At 36.3% G+C, this 27465-nt stretch overlaps 1 protein-coding gene across 5 annotated transcripts in view; it reads left to right on the top strand.

The window, feature by feature from the left end:
- GRID1 (glutamate ionotropic receptor delta type subunit 1) overlaps positions 1-27465 on the top strand; it is a 518675-nt gene that overhangs the window by 436234 nt on the left and 54976 nt on the right. For all 5 annotated transcript variants that reach the window (XM_065843450.2, XM_071811719.1, XM_071811720.1 and 2 more), the window contains one exon: positions 27130-27231. In XM_065843450.2, coding sequence (XP_065699522.1) covers positions 27130-27231 — 102 coding nt within the window. The remainder of the gene's footprint in view (positions 1-27129; positions 27232-27465) is intronic.

Here is a 27465-nt window from a genome sequence, read left to right as displayed (position 1 = left end):
TCCAAATGGCAATATGTGTTTGATGTGTTTGGCATCACTGTACTCTCTATCAATTTATCACTTCCAAAAAAATAATAATATCTTTTGTAGTAATGTGCTTTAAAAGAAAAAAAAAAGTTAAGAAGGCTAGTTCTTTGCAATTACAAAAGACGTTTCTACCTCTCTTAATATGAGTGTTTGGAGGGTAGTGACTTATATATTTCAACTTATTTAATTGAAATTACTGATTAAATATTAAAGACCAGAATACAAGTGCATAGAAACTGCCTTATTTATCAAAATGCCTGTAACTGGTGTCTGTAGTGCATATTGGTTTTGTATACCTTTTTCAAGGGATGTGTCTGGAGAATATGGGATGGGGGGAAAGGACATCCAAGAAGAGCAGCTGCCTGGCTTCTCATGAAAATCAAGTGCCTTTGAGGTGACCAAGGTCAAATGAATGTAGTCCGAATGCATTTGGGTCTGATCACAGCATGATGGACCCTGTGGGTCTGCCTCTTGTGTGCAGCCTGGTGTGCGCCACCACCAGAGGACAACGTCAGGTTGCTACCTTGTTAAAATATTGGACCTGTCCCAGGGTGAGGGCTGTGCTGTGTGCACATTCCCCTGGGCCATGTGGCACCATCCTGTCTGCACTGTCCCTTTCCTACCCTGTTTCCTTCACATGTATAATCTTGGCCATAATATTTTGCTTAACTTGCTTGTACTACAGTGTGAATTAGCCCATTTGTGCCTAACTACTTTCTCCTTGAAGTTTCTTTTTAGCTGTGTTGTTTCTCTGTGTTGAAGCAGATTCTTAGCTATGTTAGTTAATGCACGACATGAATTGACTTCTATTGAGATAAATATAAGCTGCTAGTATCCATCCCCCTGAAAACTCCCTTGACTTTTTACCCATCTCTGCCTATTGTGTACCTGGCATGTCTTAAACTGTTGACATTGTGAAACAGTTGTTATATTTCACCACAGAAATGACAGAATACATGCGCAAGAAGATGAAGGACCTTTTAGGATGAAAATCACCGTTCCACAATGATTACTCTAATGAAATTGTAAACTACCATGTGGTTCCTTTTTTTCTTCTAAACAAGAAAATATAAAAAAACATTAAAACATTCAGGCATGTTCTAAACTTCAGATGTGTTCTTTTTGTTTTGTTTTGTTTTTTTTCTTTTCTTTTTTTTTGAAATAAAATAGCAGACGTCTTCCTCAATAAGGCTTTAAATAATCTTTCAGCTTCAGGATTTTGTTACAATATGCCCCCAGGAACCTATTCTTATTATAATTATGATTCAGAGGAAATATTCTTGAAAAGTAACAGTTTTCTATGGTAATTGCACAGTAGATTTTATACAGAATTGATGATTGTTTAAAAGCTTTTTGTCAGTATGAGGTAGAATGGTCCAACATCTTTGAAACAAGATACTAGCTTCCGACTGAATCAGGAACTATAATAAAGGAGAAATATGTTCTTAGGAAATGCGTTGTAAATTAGTAGGTCGAAGATGAAAAGACTGAAATTATTAATAAGAATTTTTCCTTCATTGCTCAAGAGTAGCTGCTGTTGTTGGTGTTGGAAGTTTTGTGGTTAAAATGAAAAGATCTGTGTTCTCTCAACACTGTTCTGCCATCACCTATTACTTTAACAGTGAAAGGGTTTCATGGGGTCAGTCTCATAACCAGTAAATGCATGGGGATTTGTTAATGTTCAGGGTAGTTTGATGAATATTTTCAACATCACAGCTGTAATAGTTATTCTATATGTGAGAATTTATATTGCAGCCCAGAACAGTGACACTTCCAAGTTTGGGAAGATAAGATCATGTGAGGGATGTGGTTAGTCACTGCTGTGTGTGACCACTGTGAGTTTGAGTATTGTCAGAACGTTTGTAGTCTTCTCTCTGACCTAGAAAAGAGTCAAGGCAATGGAAGGTAAGTTCCATGATATCAAACTAATATTGATAGATTATGTTTCTGTCCTTTTATTTTACAGTTTCCATACTTAAACTTGCTTTTTAGGCAAGAAACATGGGTCATAACATACAGAAATCAAGACTTTTGTCATGCAAGAATTGAAAAAACTGGAAAAAACTCTCATCTTATTTACTCTCTAGACTGATTTTAGAAGTGCTGTGCATAATTCTGTTAGCATTTAATCTAGTTAGTATCCTGTTTGATATCAGAAGTGTCTCTTTTGGAGTTTTCATGTATTTCTGACTAAAATAAGGAAAACACCACAAAGAAAATCTATAACCTCCAAACCTCTCTGACTTTTGTGGGTTTTTTTTTGGTTTTTTTTTTTTTTTGGTGTTTTTTGTTTGTTTGTTTTTGGTTTTTTGGGTTTTTTTTGGTGTGTTTTTCTCTACTTTAAGAGAAGAACAAAACGTATGAGTCTCCTCTTTTATTTTTTTTTTTTTTCAACATGAGGGTAGCTAATAGTTGAATAACTTATTTATAGACATATGGAATATCCATGAGTTCACTTTTCAGGCCAAAGTTAGATGTCTAGTAGATACGTTAGCATCTTGATAGAGGCTACAAGCCTAAGTGTTTATCTTCAATCCTTGTATTACAGGAATCCGAAGTGGGGTAGTCATAGAGATCTCTTCTGACCTTAAAATCAAGTCCAATAGCTCCAAAATCCGATAATGGAACCACCCTTCACAGTTGGCCTCCATCATGGGAAAAAAACAATGTATTGAATTTCAATTGCAACTGATTTACCTTGCTTGGGATTCTTATTTTTCATCTAGGAGTGAAGTTCAAACCTAGCAATACAGATAAATATTCAGTAATATCCAAATACATGCTTTTATCTGATATTTTTCACCTTACTAAAATAAAGGCCTTGTTTCAAAAGTAGGTATTCTTGGTGCTAGTGTGAGACTGGAAACCTACAGTGGATGAATTTCTGAAGAAGAGCACTTCACTCAAAAATACACTGGAGCTTGGGTTTAATAGAAGAGTTGTTTACATTTTTGGTTTTAATTCAGAATTTTGGAATCATATTCATTTCATTTTTTTTCTTTTTCATTGTGATAGAACAATCTGAAATGAAAGAGTGACAGTGCTTAATATTTGTACATAAACAGTCAAAAAATGTGATTTTGGCAAAACCTCTTATCTCTCAGGCCTGGTATATGTCTCTCTCTAATTCTGTGTTTTACAATGTACATGCAATATTGAAATGTGAGGAGTGAAAAGCTGGTGCATGGCTTTGATGGTGTTTTATATCCTCCTTCAAAATTTTACATTATTTAATGTGTTTTGAGCCACACTCATTTTTCTGTGTGCTATATCTGCCCTGAAGTTCTTGCTTTCCAATATACATACAGAGGTCAGGTTGTAATATGCCTGGTGATATGCGATTCATCCATAACTTTTCAAAAAATGAACTTTTTTGACTACAGGAGCACAACAGATGTTGAATTTAAATATGGAGTACATAGCCTGGTAAATTAACTTGAAGAATAATGAGAAAGCAGTTTGGAGGAAGATACAGAAGTGATTGAAAAGGGGATAACAGAGTTGGGAATAATTTAAAGTCAGAAAACAGAGCATAAGTGGCAAATTATTGTGTTTTTGTATCAAAATGTGGCCTTTGTTTGTAACCTTTATGGCAGTTAATGGAAACACTGGATAAAAAAATAATAATTTTTAAAAACCACCAAAAGAGGCAAAAACAAACACACACACACACACACACACAAAAAAAAAAAAAAAAAAGAAAAGAAAAGAAAAGAAAGAAAAATATGTCAACCACAGCTGTAATAATTACTGGAATATTGCTTTCATAGGTCTAAAATTTCTGTTATTTATTTAGGTTTTAATAGCATGTTTGTGCCACATCTGTTATAAGAGATTAGGAGACATTATTGACTGTCCTTCCACAAGAAAACTGATAGCAACAATCACCTGCAAGGGAAAGTTAGAATCCTTTAAACCAGATGATTACCTTTGTCATATTTCTGTTGGTATAGCGGATAACACTGTCAGATGTTTTTGAAGCTCTTTCTGTATTCAACGTGTTTTAATTAATTGAGAAGATAAAGGAGATCAGTGTAGAATGGGAGGGAAAGACAACCATTAACTTGTTCTTATTTTCTTGTGAGCCCTACAGTATGTCTTGAGCAATATACAAGGCTGTGTAAGTATTACATTTAAGACCTTAACTGTAAAAAACCCTTTTTTGTTTCATTTATAAACCTTTGAAAAACCTCTAGTTGTGTGAAGTTAAACATAGTTTTATTTTGTGCTATAGTTCCAAAGTGTAATTTTCTTATAAATGGAATGGTATGTTGACCACTTCATTACATTGAAACAATTTAAGGCTTCTAGTGTAATTTAGGATGTGTAGAGAGACTTATTTACCATTCACTTGTATTAGTGGCAAGTTAAGAATGACCAAATGAATCCAATACAAAGGTGGCAAAAATAAGGTGTAAATAAGATAATTAGTTTCTAAGATACCATTTTCACAGAGATTTCCCTGTACATTCTCTGATTCTGTGATAGTTTGGTATAGTCTATGACATGGATATCCCACAATATAGTATACAGAGCAGTAATTTAAGAGGAAGTATACCGGAGTGTATGTTCCTGAAATGTTCCTGTTATAGCAGACAGGAGCACTTAGCAAAGATAAGATTAGTAAGGAGTCAGCTGGAACCTCTGTTGATGAGTAGTTGAATAGGTCCAGTTAAGTCAAGGGATCTCGATCACATTTTGCCAGTTAAGGATCTTGCTTGGAACGTTTTTCCAACCCGATTATAACATTTACTTCTGCAGTCTGTGTAATAACGGTTCACGAAGCCATTTCTATTCCAGCTTTAAATTAACTAGTTTAGGTATTGCCAGTTTTATTTCCGCAGCACCACGGAATTCATACATAGACTGCAAACCCCATTTATATTTATGCTAAAAGCCTTGCAAGTACAGTCATGTGGATGCAATAAAAGCAATGCAAATTATTGTAAACAGGAATGCTATATTAACTGTTTATAGCAGCCTTTGAGTACCTTAAGGGGGCCTACAAGAAAACTGGTTAGGGATGTTTTACAAGGGCATATAGTGATAGGACAAGGGGTAATGACTTAATACCAAATGGGGTAGATTTAGATTAGATATAAGGAAGAAATCTTTCCCCATGAGGGTGGTGAGGCCCTGGCACAGGCTGCCCAGGGAAGCTGTGGATGCCCCACCCCTGGTAGCGTTCAAGGCCAGGCTGGACAGGGCTTTGAGCAACCTGGTCTAGTGGAAGGTGTCCCTGCCCATGGTAGCAGAGTTGGAGCTAGATGATCTTTAAGGTGACTTCAAGCCATACCACTCCATGATTCTATGATTCATGCAATTTTTTGTTACTTTAGGCATTGTGCTAATAAATGGGAGTTAAATAGGAGAATATCAGTGTTCTACTAAAATATTTCATTGTCTTAACTACATTATGTTTTCTCTGAAAAACTTGTCATTGTTTTTTAACAAGTAATTTCTCATACCTTGATCCATCCTGTCTTGAAATGTTCATTGATGAAAAAAAAAATTGAACACTGCTGATATAGTGTAACTCTTTTGATACGCTTGAGCAGAGCTTCTAAATGCAGTATATGTCTCCTAGATAGGTTACATACGCCAGATTCTGATCTGAAATCAAGAATAAGCTGAAATTATATTAGTATAAAGTAGCCTGGTTGACTGTCTTGTTCCTTGTCTCAAGAAGGACTTAATTTTATACCAAATGAGAACCCTACTGAGTCTGAAAATTACTTACTTAAATGAGTGGCTGAATCTGGTGAATTAGTTCCTCTGGTATTCTTGAATATGGATTTCAGGATCAAAATCTCTATCTGATGTGTACAGGTGTAAAAGATGATTAATGGTTTGTTGAATAATGGATGATCTTGCAGCCTATCTTGAAAGGGATATTTTTGAAATATTTCTGTTTTCTTGCACTTTATCTCACCATTTGCACATAATATAATGAACCTTGCCAGAGTGGGAAGTGCTGCTGGAGATGAGGGCAGCTGCAGGGCTGGTGCACCTGTACAGCTATGTAACCTTTACCACGTCATGGGTGGGATTCATCCTGTCTTACACCTCTCATGGTAAATTCAAGACTGTGAGGGCTTGGAAGACTAGAAAATTCTGATCTGGCATTATTTTAGGCCTCCTGTGTTCACCTTAATCATGATCACAGTTAGAAAGCGTAGAAAGCAGTGGCATACCCATTCAAAATGTGGGTTGTTTTTTTTCCAAATAATTTTATATTGTTCACATGATTCCAACCACCCAAAACCAGATTTGTGTTGTTTGTTCTTGTCAGATTTCTTTGAACACCAGAGGAATTATCTAGATAGCTCATGAGAAAGGCTAATAATCATATTTATTTTTTATGATGTTTTAAATTTCAGCAAAGGGATCCTTATGCAGCAAGGCCTTTAACCTGAGTCTAATCAAAAATTCAGAGTGATTGCTGACATGCTTAAATTCTTTGCTGAACTGAATTGAGATTTTACCCATTGTTCTTGTTGACTGCAGCAAGAGCCTCATGCTTGTGGCCAAGGGCAGACCGGCTGGCAATGCATAAATTCTAGCCCGTAGAAGAAATCTGGAGTGAATGTGATGACTGTGTCCATGTACAACATTTTAAATATCTTGCAGGCTCCCTTTTTATCACGTATTGGCATCTCTTGAAATGAAAAAATAATACCGTTTGTGTATGAACAGGAGATAATTTACTGCACTTGTTTATTGTACTATGGATTAAATTATAATTTCGGTGCTAATGTTAGAGTTAATAAGTAAGACATTCAAAACTGTCTAACATCACCAAATTATAAGAAATTAAGGAAAGACAGAAAATGAATAGAAGTAGCATAACCATAACCTATCTGTTATTTTCCTTTGTGTATTTACTCTTCAATACTGAACTGAGATTGTGTATCATAAATCAAAAATTTATGTACAGATATTAATATTTGATATTTTATCATTTGGAATTCTGCTTACTCTGCTATCGAGAAATGTTTATGTTAAAATACAATATCTTTATCAAGTAATTTTTCGATAGTCACATGGTATCTGCAGAATGGTAGAAGGAAGGCGACTTGATGAGGTCTTTACTAGATAGCTCATCAGAGGCACAATAATATTTTTTGCCATGACATCAGAGGGTGTTCTTTGAGATTTCAAATAAATATTTTCTGTGTGTGTTTTTTTTTTTTTTTTTTAGTTTGTTGATTGTTTTTTTTGTTGTTTGGGGTTTTTTGTGTTGTTTTTTGTTTGTTTGTTCATTTGGGGTTTTTTGGGGTTTTCTTTTTGGTCATCACCTGGGAAGTTTGTCTTATAGCACTTCTGGGAAGTGACCTAGACGTGGTGATCTGCACTATCTTAGAATAATTCCTCTATGGTGTTGGTTTATAACTCAAAATATAGTTGAAATTTTACACAGTGATTGATTTGAATATGAAGGATCTGCAGAATCAATATTTTAACATGAGGCTTTAAAATTATCACAGAAAGTTGACAGGGAACCTGCAGGAGGAAGGCACACAATATGCAACTGAGATTTAGCCTGAAGAGTAGATGGTTTTTGTACCAGATGAAGTTTTCACATATTTTCATTATCTGCATTTAGTCTTGTGTATTAGAGCTTTTGCTAATGTATGAATTGCTGTGGCCAGATCTTTAGTGATGGGAGAGCTGGGAAGCCAGATACTATTATTATTTATATTCAGCAAGAAGCCAGATGAGACCCCACAGGTTTTGCAACTAAGCTAGCTTTCTACTTCCTCCTATAGTTTTGTTCATTTCCCTCTCTTCATTATTATATACTTTACCTTAAAGAAGAGGGCAAGCTGAACTCTGAACAAAAATCTTGTTTTACATGCCATTACTTAAAACCTTATTTTTCTCCTGGCAAATGTGTTTGGTACCTCTTATGTTTTCCAACACATATTTCCCTTCATAGCTCTATGCAGAAAGACAGACAGGATGATAGCTTTTAATCAACTTGATTGCTTTAAGCAAAATTATGAGGGTTTTAAAATTTTTCCAGGTGTGACTACATTTCACTTTAACATTGTTGGTCTATTTTTCTTTAGCCATAAAGGCTACAGATTTCCACTTTAATATTAGAGATATGATGGCCTTCTAATTATATGACTCTAGCATGTGGAGACTTCAAAGTGTTTAATCAGACTTGCTGGCAACATTGCACTTAATGTTCACAAACAAATTCATAAACCAGGTAACTTTATACATGATGCGTGAATAGAGTGACTGCCAGTGCTTGGCGCCAAATCTAGTCTTCTGTTTTATTTTGCTAAACTACTTCAGCCAATAAAAAAGAATTGATCTGCTTTCTGAAAAAAAAAAATCATGTTCTACCTATTGAGATGGCAGACACGAAATATGTGGATTTTCTCAGATATTGCTCAAAATGTGTTTTACCATGACTTTTGATTTGATTTCAGTATCACATATTATTGAGTGCTGATCATCCTAACAGTGAAGTTTCCCTGGAATCTCACTTCCGAAAGCTCAGGGTCCAGCACCCTCAGTTGCACAGATGAACCTTCAACATTAAAAAGGACTGAGCTTTGATAGGTCAGAGAACCTAATTAACCATGTAGACTGAATGAAAGCTTTTTAACATAGTATTTAGAAAAATCACAACAATAAAAATCAGCTGTATTGATAGCTGTTTGTCAGTTTTTCATTGGAATGGTTGTCTGGTGGATAAATTTGCACGAAAAATAAATTATTTTTGTAAAAAATTATTAGATTGAAATTTGGAACTTTTTAACTGGCCTGGAGGTTTTAATTTTGACAAGATAATAAAAAAACAACAGGATTGAACTGGTTTAATATCTTCTGTCTTATATTGTGGGTCAGATCCTCTTATATATTTCCTGTACATGGTGATCCTGAGGGACTGTCTTGCAGGAGTTTATTCAGTGGGATATATAATACGCTTTAGCAACTGGTCCACTGGAATAAATTGAGAACTAGGATTGTAGTGAATAGAAATGTGTTTCAGTATGGAATGGATGAGATCTGTAAAGGATTTTTCCAAGGGTTTCACTTTGTCAAAACACTTTACTTGAATTGATAATGTCTAAACAAAATGTTTTGACACTGCCTTGCTTAGATATCTCTATGTGGAAAAGCTCAGCTGTATATCCCACTTCAGGAGGAAATAAAACTGTCTAGTTTCTTCTATGATAGTTCCATTTTTTTCTAAAGTCTAATTGTCAACTCCTTCAAATATATACATGAATTAGTTCAGTCTTTCAGATGTGACAAAGTCTTGGGCTGCTTCTGGAAATGTAGGCATTCTCCTAGAGGAAGGATTATACTTAAATAGTGGAATAGGTTCTGAAAGGGTTCTGTAGCATCCGTGTTTTGGGAAGGAGGCAGAAGGAGAAGGCATCACAGTGGATCTCGTTAAGCATCCCTGTTGGGTTTCTTTCCCATTCGAGTGATCCCGTGCAGCATAGGTAAACCATTATGCCAGGAATGTTCTAATTCAGGAGCATTTTACTAGTCAACTGCTATAACAAAGGAAGGCTATATTAATCTGTGCATTTGGGATTTTGGTTATTATAAATTACACTCTTTGAAATCTCATTTAGAACCAGGAACTAAAATGATGTTGGAAGACTCAGAGGATTAATTCTTTCTGAACAATAGGCTGTCACTGATCACTCTGTAAAGTAATTATGCCAAATTTAATTATTATACAAGCACATTGTATGATAGTCATAGTGTGCCCAAAAGAGAGTTTGAAAAGGTGCCTCACAAGCATATAGACTAGCTCTGGGAGTACAATGGCAAATTACGCATGTTGTAATTGAGTACAACTTAATATCAGGCTTTCTTAATTAAAGATTTGAGGTTGGGTGGGGTGGATTCTGGCTGGCACACTTTGTTTTTCAACATCATCAACATAATGGAAGAAACGAACTCTTCCCTCCCCATTTTATAGATTCTGCCAAAAGCCGTTCTGACTTCTAGTAGCATTAATGTATTTAAATCAATTCCAGTGTCACTGTAGTGGTAAAAGTAATCAAATTGTTACAGGGATAGAAAAATAACTGTCCCTTCTTCTGATACTTCAGTTGTGGGAACTGCACTATGTTATGTTGATGATCTTTCAGTATAATCCAGTCATACAAACTTAAGGCGCCTACTTCACCCTTTTAGCTTTCTCTCCTCAGTTTTCTATCCATCTTCATGTTGGATTTGGACTGGATATGGAAATACTGTTGACCCTTTAACTATAAAATCAAGCATTGATCCTGTTTACAGCTTCACTTCCATGGCAGGCTAGAACCTAAGGCACTCGCTAAACTGAGGCACCCACCAGGATCACAACCTTAACAGAGCCAGCCCAAATTTAGAATAACATTAGGATTCTTGGCTAGAACCTTTTATTGGGAAAAAACAAAAGATGTGTGAGTCATGCATAAACAAATGAAATGACTGCCAGTGCTTGGGGAAGCCATTGCAGCTGGAATGGCATGGTCAGTAAGCCTGAGCTGAAGCTTCATGCTTTTGTTATGTTGGGGCAATTATCTTGGAAGAAGGTTAATGTGTATTGGTGTCAGGAGTAATGAACCAGGAATGGTGGCAGTGAGAGACAGATGCCTTTGGTTTCTATTGCAACATAAATGTTTACTATAAAGCAACCAAAAGGGTTAGGACCACAGGTCAGAACTAGCAAAATGAGTGCAGATCTACTGAGTTTCCTGGGTTTGTAGTCACAAAAGGCTTCAATTTGTCTTTACATCCCAATAGAAAAAGTTAAAAATAGAAAATCTATGAAGAGCAGGAAAGCCAGTGCAATCTAATATGCTTTCTTTTTTTTTTTTTTTTTTCTTTCTTTTACCTTATTTCTTTCATATGCAACCACCTTGTTAGATTATAAATCTGGTCAAAATGTGAGTCTGGTGTCAGTCTTTCTACATCTAGCACAGAGGCTGCTGACAACCTGAATTGGAGGTGCTTCCGTATAGAATAACTCCTAGTTCTCTAAGGGGTGGTGCCAGCACATGCTCTGCACTTTGCTCCCCCTATTTCTCCCCATCCCAAAGTGCCTCCATCGAAAATTTTTGTTCAATAGAAACTATTCAAATAGAAAGTATTTTTATTCAATGGAAACTGTTTAAACAAAAAATAGAGAAAGGTGTTTTGTATATTTTTCTCCAGCATAGAACATTTTGTTTTCCAGGTCATCTTTACAACAGTATCGTATTTTTAGAGAAAGTGTAGGAAAAAAGATATTTAAAAAAAAAAATCAAAACCTCTATGTACCTGGGACATGGCAAACCTGGCTGTACATACAGACTGGGGGACGAGAGGCTGGAAAGCAGCTCTGCAGAGAGGGATCTGGGGGTTCTGGTCAACATCAAGTTGAACATGAGCCGGCAGTGTGCCCTGGCACCAGGAGGACCAACCATGTCCTGGGTGCATCCAGCACAGCATTGCCAGCCAGGCAGGGAGGTGATTGTCCTGCTCTGTTCTGCACTGGTGCAGCCTCACCTGGAGCACTGTGTGCAGTTCTGGGTGCCACAGGATAAAAAAAAGATACAAAGCTACTGGAGAGTGTCCAGAAGAGAGCTATGAAGTTGGTGAAGGGTTTGGAGGGGAAGCTGTATGAGGAGTAACTAAAGTCACTTGATTTGTTCAGCCTGGAGAAGAGGAGACTGAGGGGAGACCACATTGTGGTCTGCAGCTTCCTCACAAGGGGAAGAGGAAGGGTAGGAACCGAACTCTTCTCTTTGGTGATCAATGAGAGAACCCAAGCAAATGGCAGGGAGATGTGGCAGGGGAGGTTTAAACTAGACACCAGGAAAAGGTTCTTCACCCAGAGGGTTCTGGAGCACTGGAACAGGCTCCCCAGGGATGCGTCACGGCCCCAAGCCTGGCAGTGTTCAAGAAGAGACTGGACAATGCCCTCAGACACATGATATGAACTGGGGGTTGTCATATGCAGGAACAGGAGTTGGGCTTGATGATCCTTGTGGGTCCCTTAAAACTCAGGACATTCTATTTGCATTTTCGTTATTGTGTTTAACAATGTGTTATAAATATTGACATGAACCATGTTAATAGCCAGCGTTCTGTAGTAATTTACACCATCAAGGAAATTTTTATCAGATCCTAAGCCAGATCTGCCATAGACAGGAAGGAAGAATGTCAGTTTGTTTTATTGAAGAATATTGAATGTGAAATCTTGCATGAACTGTATGTCAGCAGTTTTTGCAACACCCACTAGGTGACATTTAACGTATTTATGAAGAAATCTGTGTTGATGTGATGGGCAGTGATGAGGACAGGAATGATGTGCTGGTGACCACCATTGTTTGATGTGATTGCTGGTCTCTTAGTCTTGTGAAGTTCTTTAACCAAAAGTTTGTGACATATTCATCTGCAGTCCATTATACAAAAAAGCCTTAATTCTCTTTGAATTTCTATATATACACAGTCTCCCTAATGTTGCCAATCTATTGCTGACTGAAGTCCTGATTAAAGTTATTGACATCAGATTTATTCATATTAACAGAAAACTTCTACTTGTTGAGAGGTCCACTATAGTACCCCCTCAAGACCAGGAGATTTGGTATAAATAGAAGTGTCCCAAAAGAAGAACAAGTAACAAGGTTAAATAACTATGAAAACTAGTTAAAAAATATTGAAGATTTTTTTTCATTCCTGTATGTCTATTTACATTGCGTCACAGTGACTGCAACATTTAGTACTGAAAAGCAAGTTAAGCCACATACTTACAAGGGATAACTGCACAGGCTTCTTTATGCATGCATATGTACATATATATCTGTCTATATATATAATGTATATCATATATATATACAAATGTAATGCCAACTGTGTGTTCACTAATAGAAAGATGAAGAAATGTCATTTTTATGATAGCCCTAGGTGACCATAGGGCGGGATACGTTTTTAAAGGAGGACATGTTAGCTAATTAGATGATTAAGTCTATGTTACTCAGCAGAGTGAAGGGAAAGTCCCTCACTGACGGAGCTGTCTCTAATCAGGATCTACGTTTTAAAGTACCACGAGAAGAGTTGCATCTTGTGACTCTGGGGGTGAGGGACCTGTGACCTGGGTACGCAATCCCTCTGACCAGCCAGGCTTTTTAATATGTTTTGGATGAGAAGCAATGAAATTGTTTTCCCTTCCTGGACTGTGAGTGATTCTCGTTCTGGTACCACACTGGCAGCACTCGGAGTAGAAGATCTCATTCTACAACTGAGCAATGAACAGATGTAGCTTTCACAGTCTGAGCTGCCAGTTCTGGAAGGACCTCAGCTATCAGAATTTTTATTCCATCCTTGACTGTGTCCATTTTCTATGCCCATCTGAGCACAGATTGTTGGCTAACTGTGACCTTAGGAGTGCTAACTAGTAGTATTTTAGTAGCATCACCTGGGCTAATGGGATTATGATATTTGTCACCTATTCATTCATCCCTCCCTGTAACTGCTACAGTTTGAAATCTGCCAGGGAGATAGTTACTAATATGTTTAATGCAGACATTTCTAGTTCAGTAATGGACAAGTTTTCACTCAAGTATCATGAGCTACTAAAAAAAAAATCCATGTCAGCTGGAACATTCCTGAAGGCCTGATGTGATTTGTGCAGGTGGAAAAACAGTCTACAGAAATACTCAAAGTTCAGCCATTGCTGCAAATTCCCCTTAGCTTTATGAAGAGTTGCAGGCAGCCAAATACTAACAAAAAAATTATTTTACTCTGAGCCTAGTAAGAGGAAAGAAATTATTGTTAGTTCATGGCTTTCTATTTTGTGTACACTACTTTTTGGTTATGCAAGGAAATGGTTTTACGAAGAGTTCCCAACTAATACAGTGGAGAGTGTTATCATTTTTTCTTCTGTGTTGAAGTTTGTTTTTCCAATAAAGATTAAATAATTCTACATCTTACTGTGCGTATCGTAGGTAAGCATTTATTTTCTATTTTCTAAGTATATCTTATCTAAATATATTCCATTTCTATTAACAAGCGACATTTGCTTTCCACTTCCCTTGTTCAACTGTGTCTGCATTTTAATGCTGAAATGCATTGTTGAAGAAAAAGTAGATTTTTAAGGCAACTTTTCCAAGACCATTTTAAAATAAAGATTTAATAATGTATCGGAAATTTGGCTTTCCAAAGACAGCTTTCCAGTTTTTGACAGGCTGATTTTCGACCATTCTCTATTATTTGAATAGAGTTGGGTTTTTGTCTAGGTTTTTATTTTATTTTTTTTTCCCTCTGAAAAATATATGAAAGAACTAGAAGAGATACAGAGGAGGAAAAAGGGTGTTTGGAGATATCAGATTGCTTCTATATGAACAGACTGTAGAGACCATAATTCTTTAGACAAGGAAGCAGACAAAGAGGGGAGTATGGCTAGGTGTTTATGAAACAGAGACAAAAAAATGAAATGGGAACAATTATTCATCTTTTTCTCATAGCAGAAACCTAGAGCATACTTAATAAGATGAACAGGTAGCCAGCTTACAACTAATAAAAGAAAGTACATTTTCAGAGACTGTATGCTTATATTTTGGAATTCATTGCCACAAAATCTGTGGAAGAGAGAAGTTTAAATGGACTCGGAAGACCTTAGGAAAATGAATGCCTGATGGGTCCACTGAGGAAATAGTCTTTATATTGCATTAAGGAGATATTTCTCACACTTAGAATTTCATGAGAGAGAATACTGATTTTTTCTTTAAATGTATAAATGGCTGGATAACCATCACCATAGCAACGAAAAGAATATCAGGTTAAAGCAGTAAGGAAGGGATGTAATGAATGTAATGTGTGTGGGCTTTTTTCTCCTTGGATATGTTTGTGGTAATTCTTCGCCATATTTCTGGATTTATATTCCTCTGAGATCATTGCCCATTTTAGCCTCAGTGCTGTGTACAAATACTTTGCTGTTTATTGTTGAAAGACTACTTGCCCTGCAGTGACCAAGAGCCATTTACACTGTAGGAATAAGCCTTGCGACTTTAAGCTCAGGTGGTCTGCATGTGAGATCTGACCACTTGGCCCTTCCCAGAGAGCTGCTGCCTTTCCCTCAGGTTGGCTTGTCCCGTAAGGTCAGGGCTTGGTGGCAGAACAGATGGGTGGTCAATGCTGGGGTTGTCACCACTTCTCTGTGACTTTGTCTTCTCCCACTGTGAAGTTTGGACCATGCATAAATCATGTCTTGTTTTCTAATTTGATCAGGTTCAAATTGTCAGAAAGCTTTTCTCATCATAAATCAAAGCATCAGGTGCAATATTAAATGAGCTTTGGAGTAATTACATAAAATTACTAAATTATTGAATCCTTCCAAACATGATGTAGGGCTCTCCTGTAAAGTTTCTTGGAGATCACTGTTTATTTTTAAAGCTATAGTAAGGAATCTGAAAGGTGAGTCTTTAAGTATTACAGATGATTCAAGCTGTCTTTCTTAACTCCTGTAATTACTTATCTTTGACTACTTTGCTCAAATTATCACATCCTTTCTAGTGATGGAGTTTTGCTGACACAGGTTGGTTTGTGGAGCTGTGGAAAAGTATTTATTACTGTAATCTTTCTTATATACCTTATGTGCACTGTCTGTCACTGTGTAAAATTTTCAGAAATGCTGTATTTTCAGTTTGTTTTTTTTTTTTGAGCCGAGAAGGCTCCCAATGTCTATGTGAAAGGGGGAAAAATAAAGGAAAGCAAAAACTTTTTAAGCAAAAAATTTGTAAACATTAAATGGAAAAGTGTTGGGGTTTGTTTGTTTTTTGTTTTGTTTTACTGAGTTTTCCTTTTTTGTTGAAAAGGAAAAGTTCTACAATTTGTGAAGCCATGCTGTGTTGTCAGATTCTATGAGGTGCAAGGAAAAAGATGAAATAATGTTGTAAATATCAAAATAAGGGAAAGTTCAGTACAAGAAAATTCAGTAAAGGTGGCGCTTCTGAATTTATTACAGGATTTTTCAGTGTTCCATAGATTCTAGATTCCAGTGCTGACAACCAGATCTGGTGAAAATACACTTAAACTCCTTGGCACGACATCTTTGACATTTATCATTGCTACCTATGTCACCAGAGAATATTAGCTTCTCTTGACAGCAGTTCTGATAAAATATTAATATTTTTAAATGTTCCTGTTGAAGTACCAGCATTTCATCTAAGACTTTGACCTCTTTTTTTAAGCTTTAAATTTATTTTTAAAGTTACATATTTAGAATTAAAATGTGAATAAGGTATTTTTCCTCTACAACACTGTCCTTATTGTTATATCAAGACTACCACCAAAATATTATGAGGTAACTAGATTAATAGCAGTGGTAAGAAAATGAAATAAAAGAACAAACTTATACCAATTTATTGGAAAATATAAGAAGACACTGAATCTCAAAACTTTGCCATCGAAAATTTTAGTAAGAATTTTATTTTTTAAATGGTTTTCTACAAAAAAGAAAAAAAAAGTTGTGGAGCTTTTCAAAACTATCTAGAGTTTGAAAGAAGAGTATTTTTTCAATACAGGATTGAGAGCTAGCTCAGTGGGTGATGCCAAAGAGTGGGCTGAAATTTACTTTCTTTCTGATGTGACTCAGTGCCATCAACTGAAATCAGAAAGTGAATTCATGATGGCCAAACTTCAGAAGGTCTGCAGCTGGTGAAGTCACACCATGGCCCTTTTCCCATATGATCATAGAACGGGTAAGGCTATGAAAAGATCAGTCGCTAGAACTGCAGTTACATACGGGTTTCTTGAATATGTAGTGAGAAATCAAAAGCATTCGGCTCAGATTATATCCAGGGTATCCAGTAATGAATTAAAAAAAAAGAGCAGATATTTTGACATAGCCAGCCAATTGTAGTGTGCCAGTTAATTGCATAAGAGCTCTCATGCAGAATGCCTGGAAAAGATGTGGTTTTCCAGCTGCACAATTCTCTCTTGCTCTCAATTCCCAGTAAAATTCTCAGAACATCACTGCAGGGAGGTATTTGGTTATTATACTGAAAAAAGCAGGACAAGAACTTATAGAAAATTGCCATGAATTTGTATTATTTGTTGCTAGATCCAACTTTTCAATGATTTGTTTACAAAACAATTTGCTTAGTTCACTATTGCACAGATAACAACGGTAGTTCTGCTCTCAAAACCTAGTAATTTCCCACCAAAAAGCATCTGGAAGCTTTGAAAAGAATCTGTTCTCCATGTGAAATGGATTTATTTCCATTTTATCTGCACATAATGAGTAAAGGCAGGGAGTCTGGTTCAGTTTTGTCCACAAGTGGCTACTCTTGAACTACCTGACTTACAGTATTTAACAGCAGGGTTCAGGGTATCTTTGGAGTCCAGCACCCACCATCTCCCACCGGGCAGCAATTTTGTTTGTTTTCAAAACTGCAGAAGGGAGATGAAGGGCTTGTTTTTCTTCCAAATAGGTAACCCAGCGGCAAGGAGCTTGTGCTGTAGGGCTTTTCAGCCAGTCATTTTGTGACATCTCTTTTGGACTTTATCTTTGGATTGGTCTAACATTTATGATTACTTATCAGTTTTAATATTATACTTAGAGACCTACTTGCTCATGTCAACTGGTAATTTACAGTGCCATTGGGACATACCTGATTCATGTTCCCACAATTAGTTTATTCAAACCTTAGGAGAATTGTGATGCTGCATATGTATTTTTTCTGCTATAACAGCACTACCATCTGATTCAACATCAGCACTGCTATTTCACACCATATTGTTCATATCTTAAAGCCTTGAAAAGTGGCAAAACTGCAGATAGAGGTGGAGGTTACCTGCCTGCTTTACAAGAGAAAAACCTGCAAGATCCTAGAAGAATTTCTTTTCAATGTTGTTTTTGCTGCGTTTTGATTTTGTGTTAGGGAAATGAAATGCAAAGAATTGGGGGCAGATACTTGCCTGCACTTTAGAGAGAGGCCATCAGGGGATAATATTCTTGTTGATATTGTTTTCATCACTCTTACGATTGCTTCATTTAATACTACATTATTTTCCAGTGCCTGTCTTGCTGCAGTGCCCCCCACTAATAACATCAACGTGCTGCAGTCACAGCTTCTTGAAAGACTAGTATTAATTGAAGCAATTTATTCTACTAGAACTGAAGATGATCTATTTATATTTTTATATAATGAATATTAACAGGTTACATTTATCTTGTCATGTCCTGTCAGTTCCTTTTCCTGCTTTATGCACATCTACTGTCCTGTATGTTCTTTGCTCAGGCTTGGCACAGAACATAGGTATTTTCTTAGGTGATATCTAACAGAGCAGAAATGCTCACCAGCTATCACAGTATGGAAAGAGAAGCAATCCTGAATTGGTATCATTGTTCCTTCATTGACTTGCTGGCAGAATAATGTCTCATTCTGACAATTGATGGAGCAATATCTTATTTCAGAAAAAAAGTTTTATAATTGATGTCCTTCAACATAATATTAAATGCGATGTATATGCAATATAAAATATAAAATATATGGTGCTGATCCACTTACAAGGTGTATGAGAAGTCTTATACTGTGTCAATAAAAGGTGTAGGGTTACAGAAAACTGCAGCTTCAATTCTGCATGAAACTCCTCAGTCACAGCACTGAAGAAAGCTGCTCTATACGTAAATGCATGTACAAGAATAACTTAACTTCCTTAATATTAGTAGCATAAAGCATAATGTGTCTAATCTTCATTTATGTTGTGGAGCTCCACTACATGTAAAATAGTTGGCTTTTAATAATATGGGCATTACACTTAATTGAACTGAGCTTTGGCTAATGAAAAACATAAAGGAAACTGCTTCCATTTGCATCAAAATATTTTATATTCTCTGCAGTGAAGAACCATAAAAATAGTGGCACAAGATCCTACTGAGTCATGCTAGGTAAGGTCAAAATTGTTGATTGCAGTGAGGAGTAGAGTTTGTAGAGCAAGAGCTGAATAACTGCTTTTTACACAGGCTTCTAGAGACTGAAGAATATTAACACTGAAATACCAAGGGCTCTGCTTGTAGTCCTCTCTCCTCCTAAACTACCCCCACACAGTTCTGGATTAGGTGTTGTAGTTTTTCCCCTTCAGGTTTTCCCTAATGATTTAATACTGTAATTGATCTTACATGAGAAAAATATTATTCTGATACTAATTTGCATTTTTACATATAATTTTTATTACTTTTCATTGAGCTTGAGCTCTTTGAATGATTTTGAAGTTTTTCTTCCAATTTGTGTAAATTTTCTGCTTGTCATTATGTACCTTCTTGTTGAAGTACACTTTGTTTGCACAATTGGAGATTTGTGTTTTCTTAAATCTTAAGAATTTCATGGGACTATCCATGAGACAGTGATTCCATTAACACTACTGTTCTCTCTTAATTGTGAGCCAGTTCCCTTACATGGTTTGAAGGGCATTATGTTTCTTCAAGGGCAGTCCTCTTGCAGCATCTTCACCCTAGACATTTGCCATTTATGTTGTCGTGCTTCTCAGAAGAGCAGTGGTGTGTATCTGGTTCCTGAGATGTGTCAAATTGGGTCAGCTTCTCTTTCCTACTCAAATCTCTCCATCAGTGTTCTTGTATTTTATTTTCTATTCTAGGTCTGTGCTCAATTAACTTTATATAAGTGTAACTCTCAGGATTTGATGGTACTACATACGTTTGCTAAGTTAAAGCACAATTCTAATTGATTGTAGTCTGAGGTCTTAAATTGCTCCTGTGCACTTTCTACATAAGTTTCTGGCTAAGTTCTAGAAATGGCTTCATTTCAGAAGTGGGAATGGATTTTTCTGTCAGAGATGAAAATCTTTTAGGCTTTCATGTATTCAGGGATTACACCATTCATCACAAAGACTAAACCAATATTTCTGACCTTTGTGAATGATAACATGGCCCCATACTAACCTTAAAGATGGTGATTAACCCAGTCACCTGAGATGTGGCAAACTGCTGAGATCACAGGCTAAACCTTGCACTCTGGGATTTGAATAGAGTTGTTCTACATATGAGAAAAATACCTTAATCATCTTCGTCTATGATCCAGCATTATGGGAAGCACTGGTTCAGATTTGGTATCTGTAACTGTCAGACTGTTCTTTGTTTTCCTTCATATATGAACTTCCTCATATCCTGGATGTGCCAAATGTTTCCCATGAAAAATTGTTCTGTTTAGAAATACCTAGAAAAGCTCTACCCTTTTATCTATTTCTCGTTTCATAGTCTGCATTGAGAATGAATAAATGTTTCTCAGAAATGGTTTGTATTTCATGTGAAAGGGTCTCTGTAGATTATTACAACTTGGCAGCAATAGTTCTGTTGTATGGCATCTAATTTTATTTCTATTTTATCCATTTCTTAGTCATCATTACCTTCAATATTTACAGTTGCATCTTTTCTTGTACAAACTGACTCCTCCACCTGAGTAGCAGTTGTCCTGTTCTCCCTTGATTATCTTCCAGCATTCCTAAATCTTGTTCAGACAGATGCTAAACACAGTATTAAGACTTTATATTCTTCTCAGCTATGTTGTGACTGCTCTCTGTGCAGCCTACGCCATGCGATCCATGAAGTCCAAAATTACACTGGTACATTTGCAGCCATACTGTATTAGAATCACAGAATCATTTTGGTTGGAAGAGACCCTCAAGATCATTGAATCCACCACCATTTGCATCACCCATTTACATCACCCATTTACAGTTTGCTTGCACCCTGTACAATTTTAACACTAATTTCTGCATGTGTTTCTTCATTTGAAACAACTCTGTTTCTCATTTTTCCTTTTCATAAGTGTTTGCTTCTAGTAATGTAGGATGCATATTATTATTTCATGTCTAGGTTCTTTTCACTCCCGATTATTTTCCTCACTATTCTGGTCTGACATATTTGCAGTGCTTCCCAGTTTTGAGCTATCTTTGCATCTTAGACATTTTAATGTTAGCAATTTTCTATTTCCCATTCCAAGTCATTAAAAAAAGCTATTAAGTAAATAAGATCTTAATAGTGACTTGCTCTAAGGTACCTCAGAACTTTTCTCCTTGTCTTGATACATCATTCTTCATTGTTGCTTAGAAGTTAGTCTGTAAATCATGTGATATTCTTATTTAGAAAACTAATTCGAATTGTCCTAGATGAGGTTACACAAGACCCTGTATGAAACAAAACTAAAATTCAGATACAAGTATCTTATCATCTTCATTTCAGCTACCTGTTCTGCAGTGCTATTGAAAAAGAAGTCAAGTTTGCCCAGAATGGCTTGTTTGTTATAAGGTCTTATTGCCTCATACTTCTCTACCTGTGACTCTCTAGAGATGTTTTATTATCATTTGTGTAGCACCATAAATCTTCAAAGCCCCACAACTAGAAAAAAATGCATTCTTCTCCCTGAAGATCTCACATTCTTAAAGGTCCATTGAAGCAACAACGGTCACGTAAATGTCCTTCACAGAAAACCAGGGTCCTGTTGAACAACGAACAGTGACATGGTAACCATAGAGGAGTCAGCCCTTCCCTACTTCCCCATATTTTCTTACTTTATATTGGCTAGTCATGACCTCTAAAAAGCTTAATGTCTCAAGAGATGGATGATGCTGTTAGCTCAAGTATCAGGAAGGGGAAAGAGCAGCTTTCCATGGTTTCTCTGCCCTTCTCTGAACTTTTACCATGCAGATGCAATCCTTGTGTGGCCATGTAGTGAGAAACTGAGTGTTTTGAGCATTGAACGGGAGGTGATAAATTTATAACCCAAAAGACTGAGAGTATCTCTACCACTTAAGACTTGCTTTGCAAACCTCTGCTTGATAGTTTTAATATGTTTTGAAGTTCTCAGTGGCTCTATGGCTATGGATGAGTGTTTATTCCAAACCAACTGCAGATGTTCGGAAACAAGCTACATCTTTAATACAAACAAATGCAGAATATCAGAATAGTGCAAACATCTGGACGTAGATGACTTGCAGATATTTCACTGCAAACAAGGTCGAGTTATGTTGGACCACAAAATATAGCCAAAATCAGTTCAGCTGGTGATTTTGTCAGGTATCTTATCCCTAATAATGACCAGAAGATTATGATTCAGAGTAGAAATGTTACAATATTCCTACTAATTATGTAGCTGTTATAGAAATAAATTGTATCAGTGTTTGAATTTACTTGCAAGTATGAGAGTGGATACCTTTCTATCTTTCTAATCCTGTTTGATGTAACTATGCATTATACATATAGTGTCCAAGAAGTTTTTAAAATTTTTCTTAATTATGCTCTCATATTTCAAATAGAAAGATTCTGGTCTCTCAATACAACTCCAGTCATAAAGAGGGAAATGATATTTCAGGGAATCCTGTCAATTCCTTAAGAATGACACATAATCCAAAGTGTGAATCCTACTAATACCTTGCTGTGAATGATATTAAATGACAGCAAATTGCCCAGATTACTGCTATACTGCTTTAAAATAAAAAAAAAAAAAAGAAAAAAACAACAAAAAACACCTGCACTTAAATGTAGATATTACTTTACAATGGATTTTCTTTTATTCCTTAGACCTGCAATACTAAAGTGTCTAATTTGCTCCATTTATTTAATAGGCTGCTGCCTTATTTAATATTTATTTCCTATAAACATTTATTTTCTTGTTTCGATATTGTTCGGGGTTTTTCGATTATCATGTTTGCTTAAAGTCTGATTTTATAGTGACAAATGTTTCAATAAGGTTTTAGCCATACTGCAAGACTGGCAAAGGCAGTCAAAGGTGCCATCGTGCAAAATATGCATACATGGTACAAGGATATCATATTTGATATACACTATGTTGACTTCAAGTTTAAGAACCAAGTTGTCATCAAAGTGAAATCCATTTCAGTTCAACTTTAATCTAAAAGCTTTATCAGATTGTGAGTGCCATAGATTAATTTACCTAACTCCATGCACAGAACAACTTTAATATTCAGAGAAAATGTACTCTGGATTGATACAGGTGTCCTTCTCTCGCAGCATGAGAACTGCCTACCTCACACCCTCTCTTCCATTTCTTGGCTGTTAGAAGTTTTTCAGGATTCAAGGCAGAGGTTCCCAAATTTAATTTGTTTGGATAGTGTAACCTTAGCTCCAAAGGAGTTACCAGATAAAAGTTTTCAGGTTTTGGTAAGAGAGAAGATGCATGGTCTGGACTGATTGTAGCCCTTTCAAACATTACTGTACATCTGCTGAAAATTATCTTGGTGGTTTTTTTTTTTTTTTTTCTTATGGAAATCCCATTTTCCCTGAAAAGTAGGTCATGTTTAGGATGGCATTATACTTAAAATTGTGTTAGACAGCAGTAACATGCATTATTTGGACAGAAACTACTGCATCATAAATGTAATAATGTAGATGATCTTATTCATTGTTGTGATATAAATATTAAATATTCAGTTTTTATGCTAATATCAGTTTTCAACTGTATTTACTAGTAGTTTGGAATTATTTTCATCTCCATTTGTTTGGGCACAAGACAGACTTTTGCTGTAGTCCAGTGGTGTGAGTGTTCACAGCAGACTTAGGAAAACTAAATTCAAGTTCCTGATGGAAGTAGTAAGTAATTACTGTGTAATAGAGCAGCATGAACATACAGAACTTGCTGATGAAGAGATGTATATCAAATAACTGAGATTATCACCAGCTTCATCTCCTAAAGGAAGTGGTACATAGGTTCTCAGTCTAAGTTCACAGGAGGTAGTAAACCTTGCAAATCAGTTTATTTAAAGAGAAGGATTGTCTGCCTCGTGCTGATGATAAGGATCTTCACATTTCTGTGGAGTTGGTTCTGATATTCTCTGGTTTGAGTTTACCATGACATCCCAATATGATTTCCCCTGGGAAACTAATCACTCAACTAAGTGTTGGACAGCCAGCAGCTGCATCATTAACAAAGTCATGAAACTCCTTTGTAGGATTTGGCTTCTAGTTTATTGATGGGAACTCAGAATCCCCAAAGTTACATTGATATCAAGTTTTCTTTGGAGATCCTGACATACATCAGTACCTTTCAGGACAAAATCCTGAACAGCAGGTTCATAAGGCATACTTTGGATTACATCCTTTATCATTTGACATTCCCGGGTTGTCTGGCCATGTAATTGTTTTGCTTGTGTGTTGTGTGTGCTTCCTTGGAGCTACACATTGTTTGTGGAGGTTGAAAACAATACTAAAATTGTGACTTTCTCTCTCCAAGCTTTTCCTTGAAGTTCTGGTTGAAAATGTAGTAAGCATTGACAAAGTTCAGAAGCATGCCCTGAGTAAAAATATTTCAACAAATTGCCTTTTTATCTGAATTTCAGAGTTGTTTCTTCTGGTTTGTCTTTATTGAATGATTGAGCTTCTGGTGTATGGCTAGAGCTATAAGATTCCCAGCAATATGGCTGTTTCAGAAAGAGAAGCTAGGAAGAAGGTTTAAGTTGAAAAGCTATAAAATAGTAGGTCTTTTCAAAACTTGAGCTACCATAAGCTAGTAACTTGAGGATCAAAAAAAAACCCCTCACCCAGACTGATATTAAATATATGTTCCAGAGACCATTAACTTTCAAAATAGATCCTACAAGTGCTGATTCTGCAAGCAGTCGTTTGTTGAAACCCTTTATCCCCTATCAGCTGATGGTTGTGCCATAGCATTTGGCTTCAGACTTCTGGTACATATGGTACATAGTTCCACAAAGAATGAAACTTTAATGACCTTATCAAATAACAGCAGTACTCATTGTGTTTAGCAGTGCTGGAAATTAGTTTCTCGGGCACTGATCTTGACAGGTCAGCTGTCACAAATTGGTAGACCTATCTGTAAATACATCAGTCCTATAAACAACATTCTGTCTGCAAGAAGTAGAAGTTAAAACTGACTCACTGCTGAACAAATTAAATGTTCTGTGCACAAGGATGCACAGGAAAAGTACCTTCTGGAAAAGGTTTTCCTTGTGTTCCATGTATTGACTTTATCTGCAGTTTCTGCCTCTGTAGAGAACACTATGGAGTTCTGCACTGAATTAAAATATGCTCCTCCTCCTTGCATCTGCCCCTACTGCATAAAAAAACTGAATCTTTTTCTATCTCCTTCTGAATAAAAGGAATAAATTTATGTTTTTGCACTGACTTGTTTCAGACTTCTTTTAGGAATTCTTGGTGTTAACACAGAATACAAAACATAGGGTATTTGAAAAGTCTAAGTCCTTGATATGAAACCAGATAGAGTTTTTGAAGGGAAAAGGGATAGGAGAAGGAATTGAAATGTCAGTCCACTAGTGGTGAAGTAAGAAATGAATGTATTACATTTCCCAATTTTTAATAAATATTTAATCACCTTCTGTGCAAGCCACCACATGCATGAATACTGGTGTTTGAAGTCTGTTGAACCATATTGATCTATGTCATTTGACAAATAGGTCAGTTTTGGCCATAGCAAAAGCTAAGAAACATCTGGACATACTTCAGAGCAAGCATCTACATTTGAATTTGAAAGATACTGTGGCTATAGGTATCTACCTGTATTGCTGAAGACACTTTTATGTGCGGAAGCTCTCCTGTCACTCCAAACTGGCGTCACAGAGGGAGAGTTCTCAATCAGCAATATTCAGCTTTCAGGAGTGACATTAGGAAGCTGGATATTATTCAGTCTTTCTCCTCCTTCATCTTCCAGGTCAGCTGAATAAAAGGAGATATAGCTTAATCGCCTCCTCTTCTGTGTCTCAACTTTGAAGATTCAGTGACTATAGAATAATTTGCACCAGCTGTGATAGTTGTGATGGTTGAATATTCACTGAATGCCCTGATCTTTTCTATTTCCCTGTTTATTAGTTTAGTGCATGAAAACAAAAATAAAATCTATACAGATCTCTCCCACCACATTTTATTTGTTGGTTGGATTTTTAAAGCTTGAGGATAAAGCTGAAGTCATAGAAATAAATCATGTAGGACATCTAGCTATAGGCATTTAGAATGAAAGAAGTTCTTTCCAAGAAGGTTTTGACTTGTTACATGAAAATTAGCTTCTGGCAGGAAGAAGCCACATTTCACAGATCTTGGACAATGTTGAATTTCTACAGGGCATGCCTTCAGCTAACAACACTGCTTACACATATGTAAGCATAGTATTGGTGTAGTAGAGCTGAAACAAAGAAGGAAACAGTTTCTACTTGATACTATTTATGACTTTTGTGAACAAAATGACACTGTGGATTCTGTTTGAAGACAAAAGGAGTGTCTGACTGCTGCTGCTGCTGAAAAGCATATTTCGAAAATCCAAAGGTCACTAAAGACTGACTTTCCTATTGAACTTCTTTTATTGAATTTTATTGCATTTCTCTTCAGAAAAATGCTGTAAAATTGATTTTTAAAGCCACACATTTAATTGAAAAATAAAATATTTAGATGCAATGTTCCAGGGACATATCCTGAAAGCATGCATCTGGATACATCTAGCAGATGTGTGAAGTACTAGTACATAGCAGATATTTTATGATCAGGACCCTGAGAGCTTGAGAGGCTGTAATTGTTTTACTGATGAGGTAGAAGTAGGGCAAGAAGAGTGAAAATAGGACTTAAGATCAGATCTGAAGAAAGTCCAGGAGAGGAGAGGAGGCAGTTTGATACCATAGAATCTATGTCAAGAATTTATGATGATCGGTGAACAAGAATGTTATGCAGCAGGAAAAAGGGTCAGTCTTTGATAAACAGCAGGGAATTATTTGAAAATAGGAGCGGATCTGAGCAGAGAGGGAAATGTGGGATAGTGAGACCCCAGATAATCCTGAGGACTGCCAGGTAATATAAACTTACTGGTGAGAAATGCCATATCAGAGTGAGATAAGTGAAATAATGTGGCAAATACTGCTGATAATAGAGTAGCTATGTTATGGGCATTGATGAAAATGCATTCAGGCAAGGTACTTATTTATGTCTGTTCACCAAATCTCACTAATTCTGATTCTACATTAAAAAAACACACACTTCTTTTATCCTCTCTGTATCAGTCCTGTATTTGGTCCAAGTGACTGTTAAATGTTTGTGTAAATACTGAAAGATTTCTGCCTAGTAGTCCTTCAGTCTCACTGTGCTTTCTGTTCTAGTTGGCAACATGGGACTCCGAGAAAGGACTGAATGGCAGTCTACAAGAACGACGTCTGGGCAATGACTTGCAAGGACTGACACTCAAAGTGGTGACTGTCTTGGTATGATCCTATTTAAGTTCAGGAAGCAAATGCTCAAAATAAAAGGGACTTGACTGAGTATTTTGGGCACTTCCCTCAGCACTTTTTCATATCGTTTTCAGTTCTGTATTTTTTGCAGATCAATTATATAAGGCAGGAAAATAGATTATGACCTTTTATTATTTTATGTGAAGCTGTGCACTGTCAGAAATACGCAGCATTTGTTTGCTTATGCTTGTTTTCTGCAATTCAGTT

Source organism: Patagioenas fasciata, chromosome 8 (genome assembly GCF_037038585.1).
Source record: "Patagioenas fasciata isolate bPatFas1 chromosome 8, bPatFas1.hap1, whole genome shotgun sequence".
Lineage (NCBI taxonomy): Eukaryota > Metazoa > Chordata > Aves > Columbiformes > Columbidae > Patagioenas > Patagioenas fasciata.
Note: the sequence above shows the minus strand (reverse complement) of the source record. Positions and strands in the feature narration are given on the sequence as shown.